Source organism: Podarcis gaigeae (genome assembly GCF_964106915.1).
Source record: "Podarcis gaigeae genome assembly, chromosome: 2".
In the NCBI taxonomy this organism is placed as follows: domain Eukaryota; kingdom Metazoa; phylum Chordata; class Lepidosauria; order Squamata; family Lacertidae; genus Podarcis; species Podarcis gaigeae.
This window is the reverse complement of record NC_139679.1, coordinates 3,874,839-3,892,859: the sequence shown is the minus strand read 5'-3', so window position 1 is coordinate 3,892,859 and position 18,021 is coordinate 3,874,839. Positions and strand designations below refer to the sequence as shown.

General features: G+C 46.0%; 1 protein-coding gene and 1 long non-coding RNA gene across 4 annotated transcripts in view; both read right to left on the bottom strand.

Annotated features, from left to right (window-relative positions):
* The window catches only part of NXPH4 (neurexophilin 4), a 78,463-nt gene extending 61,726 nt beyond the window's left edge, over positions 1 to 16,737 (bottom strand). For both annotated transcript variants that reach the window (XR_014561784.1, XM_083729256.1), the window contains exon 1: positions 16,512 to 16,737. Coding sequence is in view for 1 of the 2 variants with exons in the window: in XM_083729256.1 (XP_083585382.1) it covers positions 16,512 to 16,565 (54 nt within the window). In the remaining variant the exon portion in view is untranslated. The remainder of the gene's footprint in view (positions 1 to 16,511) is intronic.
* LOC310840115 lies at positions 11,006 to 15,606 on the bottom strand. 2 transcript variants are annotated; one of them, XR_014561814.1, is made up of 3 exons: positions 15,350 to 15,606; positions 13,956 to 14,094; positions 11,006 to 11,630 (listed from the first exon to the last, which is right to left on the bottom strand). It is a non-coding gene; the product is annotated as an uncharacterized lncRNA (long non-coding RNA). The 2 variants fall into 2 exon arrangements; XR_014561815.1 differs by having other exon boundaries at positions 13,956 to 14,105; positions 15,367 to 15,606.
* Positions 16,738 to 18,021: the final 1,284 nt, after the last annotated feature.

Here is an 18,021-nt window from a genome sequence, read left to right as displayed (position 1 = left end):
GATGGCTCATGTAAGTAAGCCAAGCTGTGTGTAACAGGGGAAGGCAAATGCACATCTTGCTTCACCACAGAGCAGCCTTTCATTCTTTAGTCCCACAGCTCTAGTAAGCTGACATATACACCATAATTCAAAGCACATTTTTCACCCAAGGAATCCCAGGAACTATAGTTTTTAATGGTGCTGGGAATCGTAGTTCCGTGAGGGGTAAACTACAGTTCCCAGGATTCTTTTTGACAGGGAATATGCTTTAAATGTATGGTGGATACACAGCCCAGGTTTCTGCTGATGAACATTTTGCTTTCAGCTTAAGTAAAATCAGTTGACTGTGCTTCACCGCTTTGAGGTGGGTTCCTGTCATCCTGAACACTGGACACTCCCTCACCAACAAACACTGCAGCAATAGTCTTCCGTCCAAGGGATCCAGTATAGAAAGCCTTACAAGTGAGAGCCAGTATTGTGTGATGGCTAGCATTAGACTTAAGAGAGGAAAAACTGGGTTTAAATACATGCCACAAAAGTTTCTAAATGATTTGGGGTCAGTCACCATCTTCCAGTTTAACCTACTTCCCAGGGTTGTTGTGTGAATATAATAGGGGAATCGTGTACAGTACTTCACCCTGAGTTCCCTAAAGCGAGGGTGGGCTAAGAATGTAAAATAAATAAATAACTGGGTTCAAAAGCAGAATTCAGGGACACTTGGGAGAGGAGTGTTCAATATGATACTGTTGACTCTTCCTAGTTTAGTCCTCCAGTTAAACGCAGACATATATTAGGACATGGGTGTGATAGCCAGCCTGCAGCTTGAGTGTCACCACTCTCTCCCATAGAGGGGTCCCACAGAGCTACAGTCCCGCTTGTCTCTCCTGTTCTGCATTACAGCCTTCTTTCTGGCTCAGCAGACTAACACGAATGGCTCAGAGGAGAGGGGTTTGCATGTCTACTTTCATAATCAGTTAGCTTGCATGCCATTCTTCCACCAGAAACCATGTGCAACATCTTACAACGTCAGAAACATTTACATAATATAGCACTGTTTCCAAATAATTCACAAACGACATTTAAATACTTATGCAAACATTAACCAGAGCAACACTTTGAGCCTGTTGCACACTTGCAAAAAATATTGACCATTGTTAGCTTGGGGGATATCTTCCTCAACTGTGGGGGGTTTGCGGGGGAGAGGTAAAACAGTCTTGCCCCTAACCAACACTCCACTTCTGAATTTCTTGGCATTAAAGTTAGCACTTCACGAAAGAGGCACCAACCTTCCCACAGTCTTTAAATCCAGCTGACTTTGACTACCCAAACATCCCAATTCTCTCCTGCATTAACCAGCGTTCATGTGCAATACGGAAGGCTCAAATAGTTTTTAGCATTGTTTTTGGGAAACCCTCAGAAATACTAGCCTGGCTGATATTATGAATCCATGGCAGAGGTAGGACTTGAACTCTGCTCTCTTGGAAACAAGTCTAAGACCCACTTTATAGAGGCTCCTGGGGCAGCATGGAATATTCCTGCCTCCGCAGCTACTCCCTCTACAAGTTTTGGACATCTTTGACCATAAAGTTTTGCTTTACGGTGTTTGTGTAACAGAGAAAAAATACACTTCCCAAGGGAGTGTGGGCATCGTCTCTCTGTTACAAAGCAAAAGCAAAACAACCATGTGGACAGACATTTATTAATGTTCCTGGAATGATGTGGGAGAAACCAAAGAAGCATCAGCAACCACATCGCTCCAGGTACAGATAAAGGAGCTCTAAACCCTCATCTGCACAGCCGCACTTCTGAATAAGACAAGCTCTCATATGAACTTTCAGTGAATGCAAACGCAAAGAGCCCCCCGCCCTCCATGGACACTCTGCTTACTGGCCATAACATCCTCTGTGTCTGTCAATCTCCTCCCACACCTCCTGATAACCTAGCTCTGACGGTGCCCCTCAGTTCTGACCTCCAGCCTCCCTGTTTATACTGATTCTTGCAATGCTCTCAAATATAATCAACCGCAAAGGGGGGGATGGCAAAGGGAGAATATTTCATTCTTATTAAAAAGCAAGTGGCATTTATCAGGAGAAGTCGGATTCTGCCCCAGTCTAGCCCCAGCTTCCCAGCCGTTGGTTCGTTTCTATTCCAGATGGATGTGCTGCGTCCTGCGATATGCGCAGCGCTTGTCTCGGGGTGGCAGACGGGGTCGTGTGCCTCCTTATTGAATTGCTCGCAGCCAAGGGTTTAAAGGCCGCAGCAGGGGGAGTGTTATTAAAAGGGAGGGAAATGAGTCATATTGGAAAGCTTCAATCTGAATTACAGTGTGTTTGTTCGGCAATATATTAGCTCTGGAGATGGCTGGAAAGAGACCAGCCAGCACTCCGGTCTCTTGGAGACAGCTTTTCAATCATGCATAGTTCCTAACATTAGCACCTCGGCTACTGCTGTAAGATGCAGGAATCCAGGCAGTATGCAACACTCAGAAAATAAATTTAATATCGATTAAGAGCACTTCAGAAATAATTATTAGTTAGAGTTATAGTTCCTCCTGTACACAGGACTGCTGTACACTCTGCCCACAAGCACACTTGGTCCAAGTTTAGCACCAAGGAAACAGATTCTGCAAATGGAATAAATTATGCAAATTAGAGCATTTTTGCTTTCATTTGAATAATACATTCCATTTCTGTTTTCCATGAGAGGGGGCAATGAGCTCTGCAGCACTCACCACCTCTATTCTGCGGGAAGTCTCTTTAAACCCCTAACTCAATGTGTGAGATTTCCCCCAGTGGCACAATGGGTTAGTGCATCTGTTAACCACAAAGCTGGGGGTCCAAGCCCACCTAGGGATGGCTGTGGGGCTGGACTAGATGAGTCTTGGGGACATTTCCAACTCTACAATTCTATGATTTTACCTCATATGAGCTAGAAATGTTTAGCCCTGAGTGCTAGAAACTTGCTTTACTTTTTAAAGAGATTTCGCACAATGCTGAATTCTGCAAGAGATACCAAATTTGCTGCTTGCCGACTGCATTCAGAGTTTCATGGAGCGGGCCCAGCCTTCCTCCACCTGCGGTTCATTCTCCATATCTCATTCAGGCTCACAATAAGCTTGTTAAGCCACGATGATTCCAGTGTAGTAAGTGAATGTACTTCTTGCACCTCCTGAGACTGTAACACTTACCATTGGCTAGAATGCACATGAGACTTAACAATGGCTCCCTTAGGGGACTTCCAGATGGGGGCTTAACGTCTCAATTTGATTGTTCTGATCTGCTTTTTCATGTGGGCAATTGGTATGCAAGTGTCCACACACAAGTAGTGCTTGGTGGAATGTTCTTAGGATGTATTTTCTGGTCCTGCACCCCCGTCTTCCTCTACCTTTTCCCATTCTAGGCATGCAAGCAGGTATTTTTGTACCTGTACACATTTAAATAATAACAACCCCCCAAAAAAATCTGATGACATTTTTAAAAAATAAAAAAATGGTGCTGAGGCCTTGCACAGTTTTTAACACAGAGGTCTTCCATGTTGTTAGTTTTTTAAAAACAAAAAGAGCTCCACTGTATGTACAGTATTGGCATTACATTAGCTGAAGTGATTCCCCACATGTACTGTGTGGAGATCTTGTAGTAGTAATAATAGTAATAATAATAATTTCTCAACTTCAGATGTGCCTTTGGCATGCAGGAGTTGGTGGAAACAGGCATTGTTTGGGCCACCGGAAGCAAAATGGCTTTGGTTGTGCTCAATTGAGCAGCAAGCTGAAATAAGGGTGTTGCAGTACAGATCACTAAGCACTTATCTTTAGGGCATGTTAGGAAGTAGGTTAAATCTACTCAGACACTCCCCACCCCTGAATTACTTTCCCCCCCTCTCCCAGGTAAGGAGATGCAATTTCTGAGAGAGGGGCAATGGTTTGTGGGGACCTGGACCAGGCAGGAGGCAAAAAACAGAGGCATGGGGAAGCTTCGGAGCTGGAAAGTGGAGCACAGGATGGGTCAGAAGAAGAGGAGAAAAAGGCAGGTCAGGCAAGGGAAGGTGCTTCTCCACCCTTTCCTGCACCACCCTCCCAGAACGAGGAGGGAATTGAAACGGGATGCACAGAGAAAGTTTCCATACAGGCACAGTCTCCAGCTGCATGCACACAGCCCCTCGGAGGAAGGTGCATAAGCTGGTGGAGAGGGAATGGCCCCCTGTTGCTGCAACTACTCCATAGAATGTGGACCTGAGAATAGCTGCCTAGCCTTTAGATTGGGGTGTGTAGATATCCAGAGATGTAGAAGTGACTGTGCTATCTTAGACAAGAAATACTTAACTATCTGCCATATGTATTCCTTGTCTGAGAAGTGCCCTTGACAGTTGTGTATGGCAATAGCAACAATAGCTAGAATTCAGGGACGCGGGTGGCATTGTGGTCTAAACGGCTGAGCATCTTGAGTTTGCCGATCAGAAGGTCGATGGTTCAAATCCACGCAAAGAGGTGAGCTCCCATTGCTCTGCCCTAGCTTCTGCCAACCTAGCACTTTGAAAGCATACCAGTGCATGTAGATAGATAGGCACCGCTGGGGTGGGAAGGTAAACAGTGTTTCCGTGCGCTCTGTCTTCCGCCACGGTGTCCTGTTGCGCCAGAAGCGGTTTAGTCCTGCTGGCCACAGAAAGCTGTCTGTGGACAAATGCCGGCTCCCTTGGCTTGAAAGTGAGATGAGCATCGTAACCACATAGCTGCCTTTGACTGGACTTAACCATCCAGAGGTCCTTTACCTTACCTTTTACTTTTAGACAGAATTCAAATAAGAGTGACATTTACATACTCAAACCTCACCCAGACAGAACAGATGTAGTACCAAATTGGGGGAACCTAAGCCAGACAACTTGGTTCTCTGGCCTCTTGACAAACCCAGTCTTATAAAAATCCCTTGCTGTGATTTTGCCCCAGGGTTGTTGTTGTTTTGCACCCTGCAGGGGGAGTCAGAAGGTTGATCATGGTCTACTGGTGGTCTACAAGTCAGTTTCTAGAGGACCACCTTGCATTGAGTCCTAGATTAGCTGGACCTTGATCCTATCTATCTATCTATCTATCTATCTATCTATCTATCTATCTATCATCTATCTATATCTATCTATCTATCTATCTATCTATCTATCTATCTATATCTATCTATCATCTATCTATCATCTATCTATCTATCTATCATCTATCTATCATCTATCTATCTATCTATCTATCTATCTATCTATCTATCTATCATCTATCTATCTATCATCTATCTATCTATCACTACCTATGCACACATTAGAATGGGGGGGAGCAGATCATGCAAGGCAGATGCAAGACAACATCTGGTTTACAACATCTGGTTTCAGGGGTTGCTCCTGTGCATCGCCTTGGTGCTCATGCCAATGCGATTTCTTCTGGCAGCCTTTCAACACCAACACCACCACTCCAGTTATGCAGAACTGGTGGAGGAATTTTGTTGTTGTTGGCACTGATTTGTCCTGAGAGACAAAACTGTTGGAGAGTTACAGCTCCTGCTGTGGGTGTAGAGAACAATATGGGAGAAACATATTTTATTGCCGGTGCGACAGCTGAAGGTGTCAAGTTTCACTCTTACAGATGCACCATGGTGTTTCTTCTCTCTGCGCTTCTCCCAGTGGTCATTTCTCCTCTGGTCACTGCTGGGGATACATGACCTGAATGTCTGTCTCCAGGCACTGCGGTCATCTGCAAGGGATTGCCACAAGGCAGCATTGATGTTGCCAGCCCTCATCACATTTGCAAACGTCTTTGTAACACAGAGTTGGTCTGCCAACAGTCCTGGTACCTGAAGTCAGCTCCCTGTAGAGCATATCCTTTTGGATCCTGCCATTTTCCATTCTGTGTACATGACCAGGCCATCACTGAGACAGAAATGTGCAAACATGCTGGCAAAGTGGGCTTGGAAGAGCACATCTTTGTTTGAGACCCTGTCCTGCCGTGTGATGCCCAAAATCTTCCTGAGGCATTGAAGTGTCACTCCTGGTGGGTGTAAGTTGCCCGTGTCTCACTTCCGTAAAGCAGCATGCTGAACACGCAAGCCTGGTAGACCTTCATCTTGGTATTTGGTTGTTAGCATCACATTTCCCCCACCACCACCCCTTTCAATTCCTTGGGTTGCCCAGGCAAGGATATGGGACAAGGGGAATGGATGACAGTCTGGGAGGGCGTAGAGCAGGGGTAGGCAACCTAAGACCCATGGGCTGGATGCGGCCCAATCACCTCCTCAATCTGGCCCGCAGACAGTCCAGGAATCAGCGTGTTTTTACATAAGTAGAATGTGTGCCTTTATTTAAAATGCATCTCTGGGTTATTTGTGGGTCCTGCCTGGTGCTTTTACATAAGTAGAATGGGTCCATTTATTTAAAATGCATCTCTGGGTTATTTGTGGGGCATAGGAATTTGTTCATTTTCCCCAAAAAATATAGTCTGGCTCGCCACATGGTCTGAAGGACGGTGGACTGGCCTATAGCTGGAAAAGGTTGCTGACCCCTCGACTAGAGCAATGCCAAGGAAAATCATATGGGTGTGCCGTGAGAGCTGAGAGGCTTGCTCCACTGGGTATATTGGGCAAACGCCAGGTGTGCCAGGATGTGCTGTATTAAATGCTGGGAGCTGATGGAATATACCAGTTCTATGGAAGTAATATGAGGTAAGAACATAGAACAGTGGGAGGCCTTCTTTATATAGCTTTAAAGGTGGGGTGGGTCCCCACCCCCCAGGAACACAGTCTCTTGGGCAAAGTAATCGGGGTGACATATGGGTGGAGAATGGAGCCAAATTACAAAGTGAAAGATTACTGCTCAACAGTAGTGAAACCTGCAATCAGCTGAGCAGAATCTGGAGGGTGGGGAGAGATCACATGGCAGGAAGTGCTGCACAACTGCACAGGGATTGCCGATCAATAGCAAGTAAAGAGCAGTCTAGGGAGAACAGGCTGGACCTGATGGGAGGAGGTGGGTATGGATCTAGAGGTTTGGCAGATTAGGCCTGATGACTCTCCCTGCTCTACGAGAACAGAAGGCATCTCTTAAGTAATAAGGCATGAGGTAGTCTTATTTTAACATTTAATCAATACAGGGCAGAGAAGGGAATTCCCTAGATTTCCAAATTGTTCCCAGGATTTTTTCCTGGTATTGCCTTTTTCTCCAAATCCTGCAAAATGGAAACTCAAGATTTTAAACTCAGAATCAATTACAATATGGATTATCATTCAAACATTTTCAAATTAGTTTGTTTTGCATGTCTTATTCTGAATCAGCTATCCTTGGAGAAAGGGCAAGATAAAATGTGACCAATTAAAATAGTTTGGGGGGGGTCACATACACACACACCATACACTCTCCCAGGTGTTGCCAAATGACGTACTGTTTGGGTTCGGTATATGCAGAGAGCAGTATCACTGGAAGCCATGAAGGAACTACACATAAACAGAAGGAGCGAGTTTTTAGAAAGGCACTGTACATCTGAAACACACCTCTCAACAGTCATAAGGGCTAGAAACTTATGCTTGAATATAAAAGAAAATACCAGTAACAAAATTGTAAAACAAAGTAAAAACAGCTGGGATTCTGAGGGGTCCACATTCTGGCTGAAAACTGGCTATGCCAACTACAGCTTGTCCCAATTCTCAATAAGCTTCTTTGAGTTAAAGCTAAAAGGGGGCTAGAATGGAAACTGAGAGGAATAGAAATCAAGAGCTCCCCTTACTGGATGGACACGGAGCATGCAGGTGAAAGCGGAAGAGAGGGAAGAAAAGGAAATCCACAGCAGGTTCTCTTCAGCCAGGGACAGCAGCTTCTGTCCACTCGCCCCTTGATAATCAGACAAAAGGGTGTGCGAGGCTTGCTTAGATCAGTGACTCCTGGATCTCCAATATGGCCTTCTAGGCTTGCACAATGCACTGTTGTCTTCCCCCGCCCAACTCCTGGATGCACATACTTGCCTTTCACATTTCTGCATGTGTAATGAGTGAGGGTCTAATGAGACAAAGGGCTTATCCACACTTGCCTCTCCTCCACTCTTTCCAGGCACAGTCCACAATTTAAAGCTCTCTATCCAAACACCCTCCAGTTTTTTACCTTCATTTTTTTTTTGCTCCTGAGCTTTCCCCGCAAAATCCCACTCTTTAAAGCTCAATTGGAGCAAAGTCAACCAGTGGAAAACCAGAATTGGCAGTTGCTCCGATTGAGCTTTAAAGAGCAGGATTTTGCGGGGGAAACTTGGGGCAAGAAAACCAACCACAACAACACTCAGACACAGACCACTAAAGTGCAGACCTCTGTGTGGAAAGAACAGGGCAAACAGTAAGAGCGCATAAGCATAAACTGAGGTGGAAAATACAGAAGAATATAGGAGCCAGAACTCCAGGGTTCGGTTTGGAACTATGAGAGTAAATAGGACTGACTAAATAAGGCTAAAAGTGTTAATGCCTCCTGAGACAGGCACATACTCATACAGATGCATTTATTAATGGTTTACATTAGGCTTCCTCAACCTCGGCCCTCCAGATGTTTTTGGCCTACAACTCCCATGATCCCTAATTAGCAGGACCAGTGGTCAGGGATGCTGGGAAATGTAGTCTCAAAACATCTGGAGGGCTGATGTTCAGGAAGCCTGGTTTACATACTGCTTGTTCATAATATAAAATGCTTTTATGGCTTTATCTCCAGCTTGCCAACAACTGTGTGGGAGGTAAAGCATTCCCATTTCTATTTTATATACTGAGGCCAACAAAGAGCAACTTGGCCAGACCCGTGTCAGCCACATCCCTTAGGCAGGAGGTCCGTGACCAAGCAAGCTTCTTAAATTCACCCTCCCAGCTCCAGGCCCACCTCTGAGTTTGCCATGTGGATGAAACTAGTTCTATGTGGGCCTGGGCCTTTCTTAAGGAAAAGGCAAAACAAATAGTTAGAGCAGGAATCCTATCACACATTAAAGGATAGAACATGAAGGCTGCCTAGAACTCCATCTGTATGGAAGGTGAGCCAGCACTGATTATGGCATCGCACAGCTTGCTCCACTGGGAGCCTGTCACACACATGCCATTTCATGTAGCAGCCATGCAGCAGCCATTTTGTTTCCAGAGGGCCCGAGTCAGCCACATCCCTCAGGCATCTTGGCTCTCAGCCTGCTCCCCACTCTTTGAGTCCACAAGCGCACACTTTTAACTTCTGCTTCTCATTTTCTAAGGTGTTCAAGTGCCCTTCTGAACCTAGCTGCTGCATCCATTAGAAAAAGCTGTTTCCCATGTTACATGATTGCTTCTCTCCCAAAATAAGAACTGTGTTTTGTCTGCTTACCTACTAGTCCCAATTACAATACGGGGGAGCCAGTCAGACAATGAGCTCTTAACAAGGCTGTGGCTAATGAAGAAGTGTGTCCTTGCTAATTAATACTGCTGAGATGGGGAATATTTCTTAGATTTGCTCAGTTCAGAATTGGGCAGGATAACTCCTTCAGTGCTCACCACCAGTCTTATAGACAAGAGCACCAGTTACTACTCCAGCCAGGGTTGCAAGAGTCAAAGAAAAGCAGCGTTCCGGTGCACTGAATCAGTTTTACTGGAGGATTAATATCAGTGTTCCCCTTTTCCAAAATATTGCTGTAATAGCGGGAGAAGCAGCCCCTTTCAAAATTATCCCTTCTATACATCTGCTAACAGCTTCAAGGCCTCAATAAATTCCCCCTCCAGTTACAATCCAGGCCCATTTCTCTACTGGTTAAAAAATTCCCTGCCCCTCATATCATTATGTCAATCCAGTGTGAACGTGAATAGCTCCAAGTTGCTATGTAGCATTGGCTGTGAGTGGTATGAGCCAGAAAGGGGTTAAAGCCAAAGAGGAGGGATTTATTATTTTATCAAAATGAGGCTACGGCAGCTGTTTAAATGCAGGAACATCTGGCACCGCATGACCCTGTGAAACAGCAGGGCCAGACGGGGCTCCAGGCACCCATCAGCTACTTTAAGTGGCTATTGAGCGTAATAAATGGAAAAGAAAACGAAGCCAGCCCTTTCCCCAGGACAGGGCAATGCCGAACACAGCAAGATAGCAAGCCCAGCAAAAGGACAGGCATTATTATCTGAGGACGAGGACACATGCCTTTGTCCTTGGGTCAGAAAAATAATAGGATGTTCATTTTGTGGAACTCCTTTAGAGACAGACATGTGTTAAACGTGTTGCATTTTGCAAGGGTGCCTCTACATCATGGGTAGGCAAACTAAGGCCGGGGGGGGGGGCAGATCCAGCCCAATCGCCTTCTAAATCCGGCCAGCAGACGGTCCGGGAATCAGCGTGTTTTTACATGAGTAGAATGTGTCCTTTTATTTAAAATGCATCTCTGGGTTATTTGTGGGGCAAAGGAATTTGTTCATTCCCCCCCAAAAAAAAATCTAGTCTGCCCCCCCCCCAAGGTCTGAGGGACAGTTTGCTGACCCCTGCTCTACGTTATTAGAACCATTTTCATATGGGGGAAAGTGATGCACCCTACTGAAGCAAACTGAGTGGAAAAAACAAAGTAGAGGTTTGTCCTGCACCCCATCTCTGATCTCTTGGCTCTGAACTAAATCCCATTTCCTCTTTAGGGCCAGGAATCATTTTTTTAAAAGTCCTGAGGTCGTCTGCCTCCTGCTGCGACCATCAGCCCCTACCCGCCCCTAGCCTCCAAAGAACTGAGGCAGTATATGAGCAGAACATAGGGAAGAACTCAGTGCTTTTTTCCTTAAAAAGTTTTGACTCACCATTTTATAGTTCAAATCGGGAAAAAGAAATACAGTACATGGATAAAAGTACAAAGATTCACAAAATGTTTAGGGGTATGCATTTCCCTGCGTCCCCCCAGAAAAAAGCACCGGAGGAACTACAGGAAACAAAGATGGAATCAGGAAAGGGGAAGGGCAGGGATTCTGCTGTAGCAATTTCCAAATCTCTCCTTTTCAATGTTTTTCCACAGTACATGTTTAAACACCACTGTTAGGTTGATATTTGAGGCTGGATTTCAGAAATCTTCATTGCTATAATAGATAAATATGGCTTTCTGGAATCTGAGCCCTCACTTTTAGTTCAGTGCAGCCTTCATTCTTCAAAAGCAGCAGAATTGCGGTCCTCATAACAAAGAAACACCTCTCACCACAAAATGTACAAAATTGAGTAGCAATTTCTAAACATTCCAAAATGAGATTCTTGGGATGTCGGTGGCTGAGTGAGGGACACAGGGGCTCTCCAGATGTTGCTGGACTCCAAATCCTATGAGCCTCAGCTACCATAGGCAGTGGTTAGGAATGATGGGAAGCAGAATCCAGTCACAGCTGGAAGGCTACACCTTTGCTTTACATCCCCCAACCCTACCTCCTTGCTACATTTTTGGTGTTCTTCATTCATACACTTCTGGATCATGTTATTTCTAATGTTTTATCCACCCAGTTCCTCTTTTCCTCCAACATACTAGTCCTTGGTAAAGTAAATTCAAAATTCTACTGTCTCTTTTGCAACCACAATGCAAGCACACCAAGCAGATTAGCACTATTCTATTCCATCCTGCAATGTTTGGGGATTTCTTACTTTTTTTTAGCTCAGAGCTGTAGATCCCACTCCTCATAATCTCCCAGCATCTGCTGACAGAAATGTACACAAGTACAAAACAAGTTAATGGGCAGGGTCCTATTGACCCGGACGGTGCTGAACCACAGGGGGCTGCCATTAATAAGCTTTTTTCAATTTGCTACAGCAAAGTTAGAAATATCTCAAAATACCGTGTGCTGGTTAAACACCATAAACAACATTTGGGTAAGAAGTTCAACATCAACTGAACTGTTTTCAAAAAGCAGTATCAACTATCGAAGTCTCACGATTTCCCCACCACCACTTTGTTAAAATAACTTCAGGTTGGTTTGTGGATAATCAGAGTTCCCACCTCAACTTGACAAAATGCTCTGGTTGAAGTCTGATCAGCATGGAAAGGGAACTCTGGGCTGAGAGTCAACAAGATTTTCAGCTGAACCCCCTTGCAGAGCTTGCCATGTGCCAAAATGCTAGCATCTTCAGAGAGACAATGTACATGGGCTTGTTAGCAATTGCCTTGTGGGGCACTCGTGCCCCTTCTGCAAAGGACATCTGTAGGTGATCGACAGAGAGCCTTTCAGCATTAAGCTCTGGTACTGGGCAAAGCCTGGTAATGGATAGGGTACTCATGCCAAGTCGTTCTTTCTCACACCAGGCTTGCACTCAGGTAGAAGAGTACTGGGCTAGATGGATTCACACCATACATTTAAAGCACACAATTAGCCTCAAAGAATCCTGGGAAGTGTAGTTTGTTAAGGGTGCTGGGAACTGTAGCTCTGTGAGGGAAAATTACAGTTCCCTGGATCCTTCGGGGATGAATTATGTGCTTTACATGTGGGTGGAATGTGCTTTAACTGTATGATGTCCACAGTCTGTCCATAGCTGACCTGGTATTAAGCAACATCCTGGGTTCCTTATGGCCAAAGGTTGCATAAAGTTGAATCTCATTCTCTCAGTGATAGAAATAGGTGAGTAAAATTTCACATAGCTATGCTTTTCAGTCAAAGTCTACTCTGAGGTGGCAGCATCACATTCAACATCCTCAGAGCCACAGATAGGATACTTATATACGTGATTGGCAATTCTGCATTTAAAAGAAACAAATAAATCTGAAACCCTAAATCTACATTCCAAGCCCACTGAGCAGTCTTGAGTTAGTTATCATCTTGTGAAGATAAAAGGTGACACAATCCCCATGAACACGATCACAGACTTCTTGGAAGATACAAAGGAAGATGAGTAGCACCCCTGACTTTAGGGAAGTCAATTCCTTGTTAGTAGATCAATATTACCAGATAGCACTCAGACATTATTTTAAGTTAGAGTCCATATCTTGAGGGCTAGCAAACTGCTCCTTTTCTTTTGTTTATTTGAGGGAAACTCCAGAAATGCTACCATGGCAGCTGCAACATTCAGCACTATTGTTTTTTTGATTCCACATCATGATCTTAGACTTCCCTGCCTGCTGCTGGGTAGACTGGAAACCAGGAAGCACAGATGGGGCAAGTAAAAACTTCCAGTGGTCTTCAATATCAACCAAATTCTCAGGTGAAAGAATGGCATTTGCTGTGCTCTGCTCTAAATATTCATTCACAGCAAGGTTTTCATTCTATAGGCAACTGCAAAATCTCATTTGTCAAAATGTTACGGGCAACACGGAAAATGTTGGGATAAATTAGAAATGTAGTTGAAGAGGGATGCTGTCTGCCTAAGATGCACTATAACAGGGCCACAAAGGAACTGAATAAAAAATTGAAGTCCACAAAAGCAGCCCCACATTTTAATGGGGCACCTCCACAGTAATAGTGGCGGCTTCCAGCCTGAGAAGTTAATATAGACCAGGCACTGGTGTCTGAATTGTTTCTCATTCCTTAACTTTGCTTGTAATATTTATTTGAAACAACTGATGATCCAGTGAGGTGTAGTTGGGGGGCTGCGGATTTCCCACCCAGATGTTGGGCTTTTTATGAGCTCGCAGTAGTGTTTCTTCTCTCTCTCTCTCTCTCTCTCTCTCTCTCTCTTACACACACACACACACACACATCGCACAAGACCTAGTTTGAGAATCAGGAGAGCATCTCATCTGTACCTTCACTGAATGTTTTTTTTCTCTAATGCAGGGCTCAAAAAAACCTCAGTAGCTAAACCTTCTTTCCAAACCCAAAGCACACCTCATTCCTTTGATCTCCCTGCCTTTCACGCCAGGAACAAAAATCGCTGTTATCTGATTAAAACAAAGGTCCCCCCACAGCCTCTTAAAAGCAGTGCTCTCAGGCTGATGGAAAGCTGAGGGTAGCCCCCAAATAATGTTTTCCTCCCCATCTTGCTACATAGAATAAGATAAGCCCAAGAAAGTCAAACTAGTTAGATCTAACCTTGCAAAAGTCTGTATGTAGCTCCTTGAGAAAGAAAAGAGGGTGGGGGAGGGGTTTGCATTCATGAAACTGTTGAAAAGTAAAAATTGATTGTCATGAAATCCGATTCTCGCTGGCCTGGTGCTTAATGAGCCTGTTCCTTATTTCTCCCTGCAACATTACAATGCCATAAAAAGAAAAATAAGACACAGGCAGAGAAAAAAATTAAAAATGAAACCAAAGCTCTTAACTCCCCATTTGCAAGCACTAAAAACTGCAATGCCTGTTACCTGTGAAAGAATTATTTCACACACACACTGCACACCAGCGGATGTGTATGAAGCAGACGGAAGAGAATCAAAATTTTATGATTCTTTTTGAAAGCTATTGTTTGACTGGTCTAAAGAGAAATTGGGAAGTTCCAAATCACGAGGGCCAGGTCATTTCTGCTCCCAAAAGTCACTTTAAAAAAAATATGGCAGCATGTTTGGTAGAAGAAAAGAAGCCCAGGGGAATGGAAGTAGGAGAGGGGGAGTCTAAGTTGGAAGGCCTCTGCAATTATTTAATAACACTTTGCTTTAAGTGCTTCTCCACTCAGTTTAAACTGGGCAAATTAGAAGAGCAAGCCTCCAAGTGGAACAGCTAATGGGCCCTGGTTTAACCAATAAGGGGTATACTATATATACTAGGCACAAAGAAACACTTAATGCCACAATCTGTAAGCATGTTGGAGAAACAGAACCAACAGCAACACACTGGCTGTTACATCCCCTTTCATACGTATGTGCAACAGAGAGAATGATGCATTTTATGGAAGACATCTCTTCGGACTGGATTGTAATTCAGAAGATGGGCGTCAAGGTCAGAAGGGCAGGGGGGACAGGGTTTGTGCCTGAACTGGGTTCCAGTTTGATTTTTTCTGAGGGCTTGCACCAAGCAAACAACCATCCTGTCCTCAAGACAAGCAAATTGGAACTAGTGCATCGGATCCTCTGGGGGAAGCGACACTGGCTCCCAGGGTTCTGCAGTGCTTGTGGCATTTGAGACAAGCTAAATTCGCAACAGGAACACCCAGTGCAAAAGGTCAAAGCTCTGTCTAAAATTACTCAGTTTAGAACCAGAAGAAGCACCTCAAAAGAGGGGAGCAGGGGAGTTGCCATGTCATGAGGAATAAAATGTACCTCTTTTCCTAGCCAGTGGAAGTGGGTTCTGAAAAAGTGGTGGAAACCAGTTTTTGTAGATAACGAAATGGAAATAAAACTCTGAATGCTGGGATTGTGGTGGAAGGTCTGAATGGGCTGATCTGCCCTGAGAGCCCCAGATCTTAGCAAATGCTAGGTACGTTTATTCAGCTGTCTAACACTTTGCACAACTCACAGAACAAGAGTCTGAAATATGTGTGAGCACACACACACACACTATTTCCCACCACCTTGCACGAAATCGCTATTGTACGGTGTGACCCGGACGTGTAGGTGCCGTCTATTCACGCTTGCATGGTGTTCCCACGTGCAAACCTTGCACACCGACTCCGTACTGATCCACCTGCCTCCGGGAGCCAAGTGGCACTGCACGACCACGTGCGCGCGTTTGTACACACAACGGGTACGTGAGGGCGGGCGCCGGAGCCTCGCTTGTGCCGCGCCTGCGAGCCCGTTCCGTGCGCATTTCAGCCCTATGGGAGTTGAAAGAATATGCAATATCGTACTGGAATATGACACGAGCGTCCGATGCATGAACGTCTGAGTTCGGGAAGAAAGATCGGCGCTGCCCTCGGCTGGACCGACCACTCGACCTCGGGGTGCCCGCGGGTCACCAAGCCGCCGCTCCTCGCCTTTTTACGAGCATTGCGAGCGCGCCTTGACCCGGAGTTACACCTAACCGCCCCCGTCGCTGTCTGCGGGCTAAGCGGGAAGAGGATCCGAATTGGCAGCCAGGCTATATTTACACGATTCACGTCTCGCGGAGCCGCCAGACGGGCCGTCGCCCCAGAGGAGAGCGGAGGAGGTGTTTTTACAGCTTGGCAATCTCTTCTCTTCCTCGCCCCACTCCGCCAAAAAACCCAAACCAAACACCCCACACAGGCGCTCCGTGCAGATTTCTTTTTTGTGGGCGGGGGGAGACGAACTTGCTACATAATCTGATTATGTCCCACGCTAAGAAAACAGGACGCACACGCAACCCACACCCAAGCCAGCCGCCCGCCCAGCTCGCCAATGAATGCATACAGACGACTCCCCGCTCCCCAGAAATCAGCGTCTCCCTTAACTTTCGAGACACGCGTCAAGTCTCTGCTGCTTACATTCCAACGAATTGTAACCCGGAGTCGAGTCAAAGTTGGGGAAACGATGCGGGCGGCGGCCAGAATTATACACACTACCAGCCTTTTTTGGACCGGGCAGAAATCTCTCCTGGTTCCTTTGGTGCCCCCTTTCCCTTCCCTCGTGCCAAGGGGCAAGTTTGCTTCGGGCACAAGGCTGCCTTCTGGGGCGACCGCAACTTCCCCCGCCCGCGACCCGCCCGCCCGCCCGCCAGCCAAGCCGCCCGCGGCTTCTCCCTTCCCCGCTCGCTCCTTACCTTTTGCAGGAGCCACTGGCTAAGGAGCAGATGCACCCAGCTAAGGACCTTCATGTTTCAAGGCAAAAATCTTCCGCCAGCATTGAGAGCGCGGCGGAGAAGGGGGGGGGGGGGAGAAAAAAAGAGAGAGAGAGAGAGAGAGAGAGAGAGAGAGAGAGAGGTGGGTCTGGAGGAGGTGTGGGGAGCTCGAAGAAAGGAAGACCACCACCAGCAGCAGGCACACACACACACACACACACACACACACACCCCAAAAAAGGGGAAAACAACAAAATCCTTGCGGTGGGAAGGAGACCGCGAAAGAGCTGTGCGGGAAGGAGGAGCAGCAGGTATCCGGAGCAGCAATCCAAGATGCACTGAGAATTGAGGCGGGGGGGGGGGGAGAAAGTTGACTCTGCACTTGATCGGAAGGAGGGGAGCGCGCGGAGAAGAGACGGGCGTGAGTTGCATGCGCCCTGCCCAAGATGCTGGCAGGGAAGGGGGCGCTGGCGGCGGCGGGGGGGGGGGTATGTTCCTTAATTCCCTAGTTCACCAATCCCAGTCCGCCCGCCGCTGATGGGAGAGGGTGTTGCGATTTTTCTTCCTACACCTCTTCCTGGGAGGGAAAGAGTCTGGGGGCAAAAAAAAATATGTGACCGGGGGGCGGCGGAGAACATACTGAAGAAGTTAAAATTGTACTTTTCACAGAAGGGAGAAGGCTGGGTGGGTTGGTTGGTTGGTTTGAACTTGTGATCTCAAGGGGAAGGAAGACATCAAAGGTTGCCCCCGCCACCCCCGCCCCACACTCGGCAGCATACGCGTAAATCCGTTTATTTCAGTGGGTTCAGATCCATGCGCAAAATCGCAGGGTGCAGTGTGTTAAATCTTCCAGTTTGAACAAGAGATGTTGGGGGGGGGGGCTAAACAGGGGACAGTAGACAATAAGGTTTAATCTGATCTCTCGGATCTGTTTTCAGCCATAGTGATCAGTCTAACTGGGGTTGTATGCAACTATAGGCTAACCTTGCTATTTTACTTTCTATATAGGTAATATTTCAAAAATGTCAGAAGACTGTCTATCTTTTGGCAGGGGTGCTTTTAGCGCCTAGTACATGTTAAGTTTTTGAGGATTATTTTTATGAATTTCTCTGAAACGTGATAATAAAGGAAATAATTTCCAGAGGGGTGGGTGTGCCCTAACAAATGTTTTAAGCTGCCTCAAGACCTCTCTGACGAAGAAAATAGTGCCCTCAAGCATGCGCAGAGTTTGTGCCAGGTTATTTTCACTTACCACTAAGAAAGCTTACGCATCTTGGATTAGGGGGGGGGGTCTTTCATAGCAGTAGACACTTAGTTCCAGGTGGGCTTGAATCCCATCACCAAGCATTTAATTGTTTCATAGAGAACTGGAGACCCATCCACTTCAAAATCAAAATCCCCTTTATATTCCACAGCCACCCGCACCTACCTAAAGACAGATGCTGCCCCATCAAGGACATGATTCCTCCCAGAGGCCCCTCTGCCCTCCAGT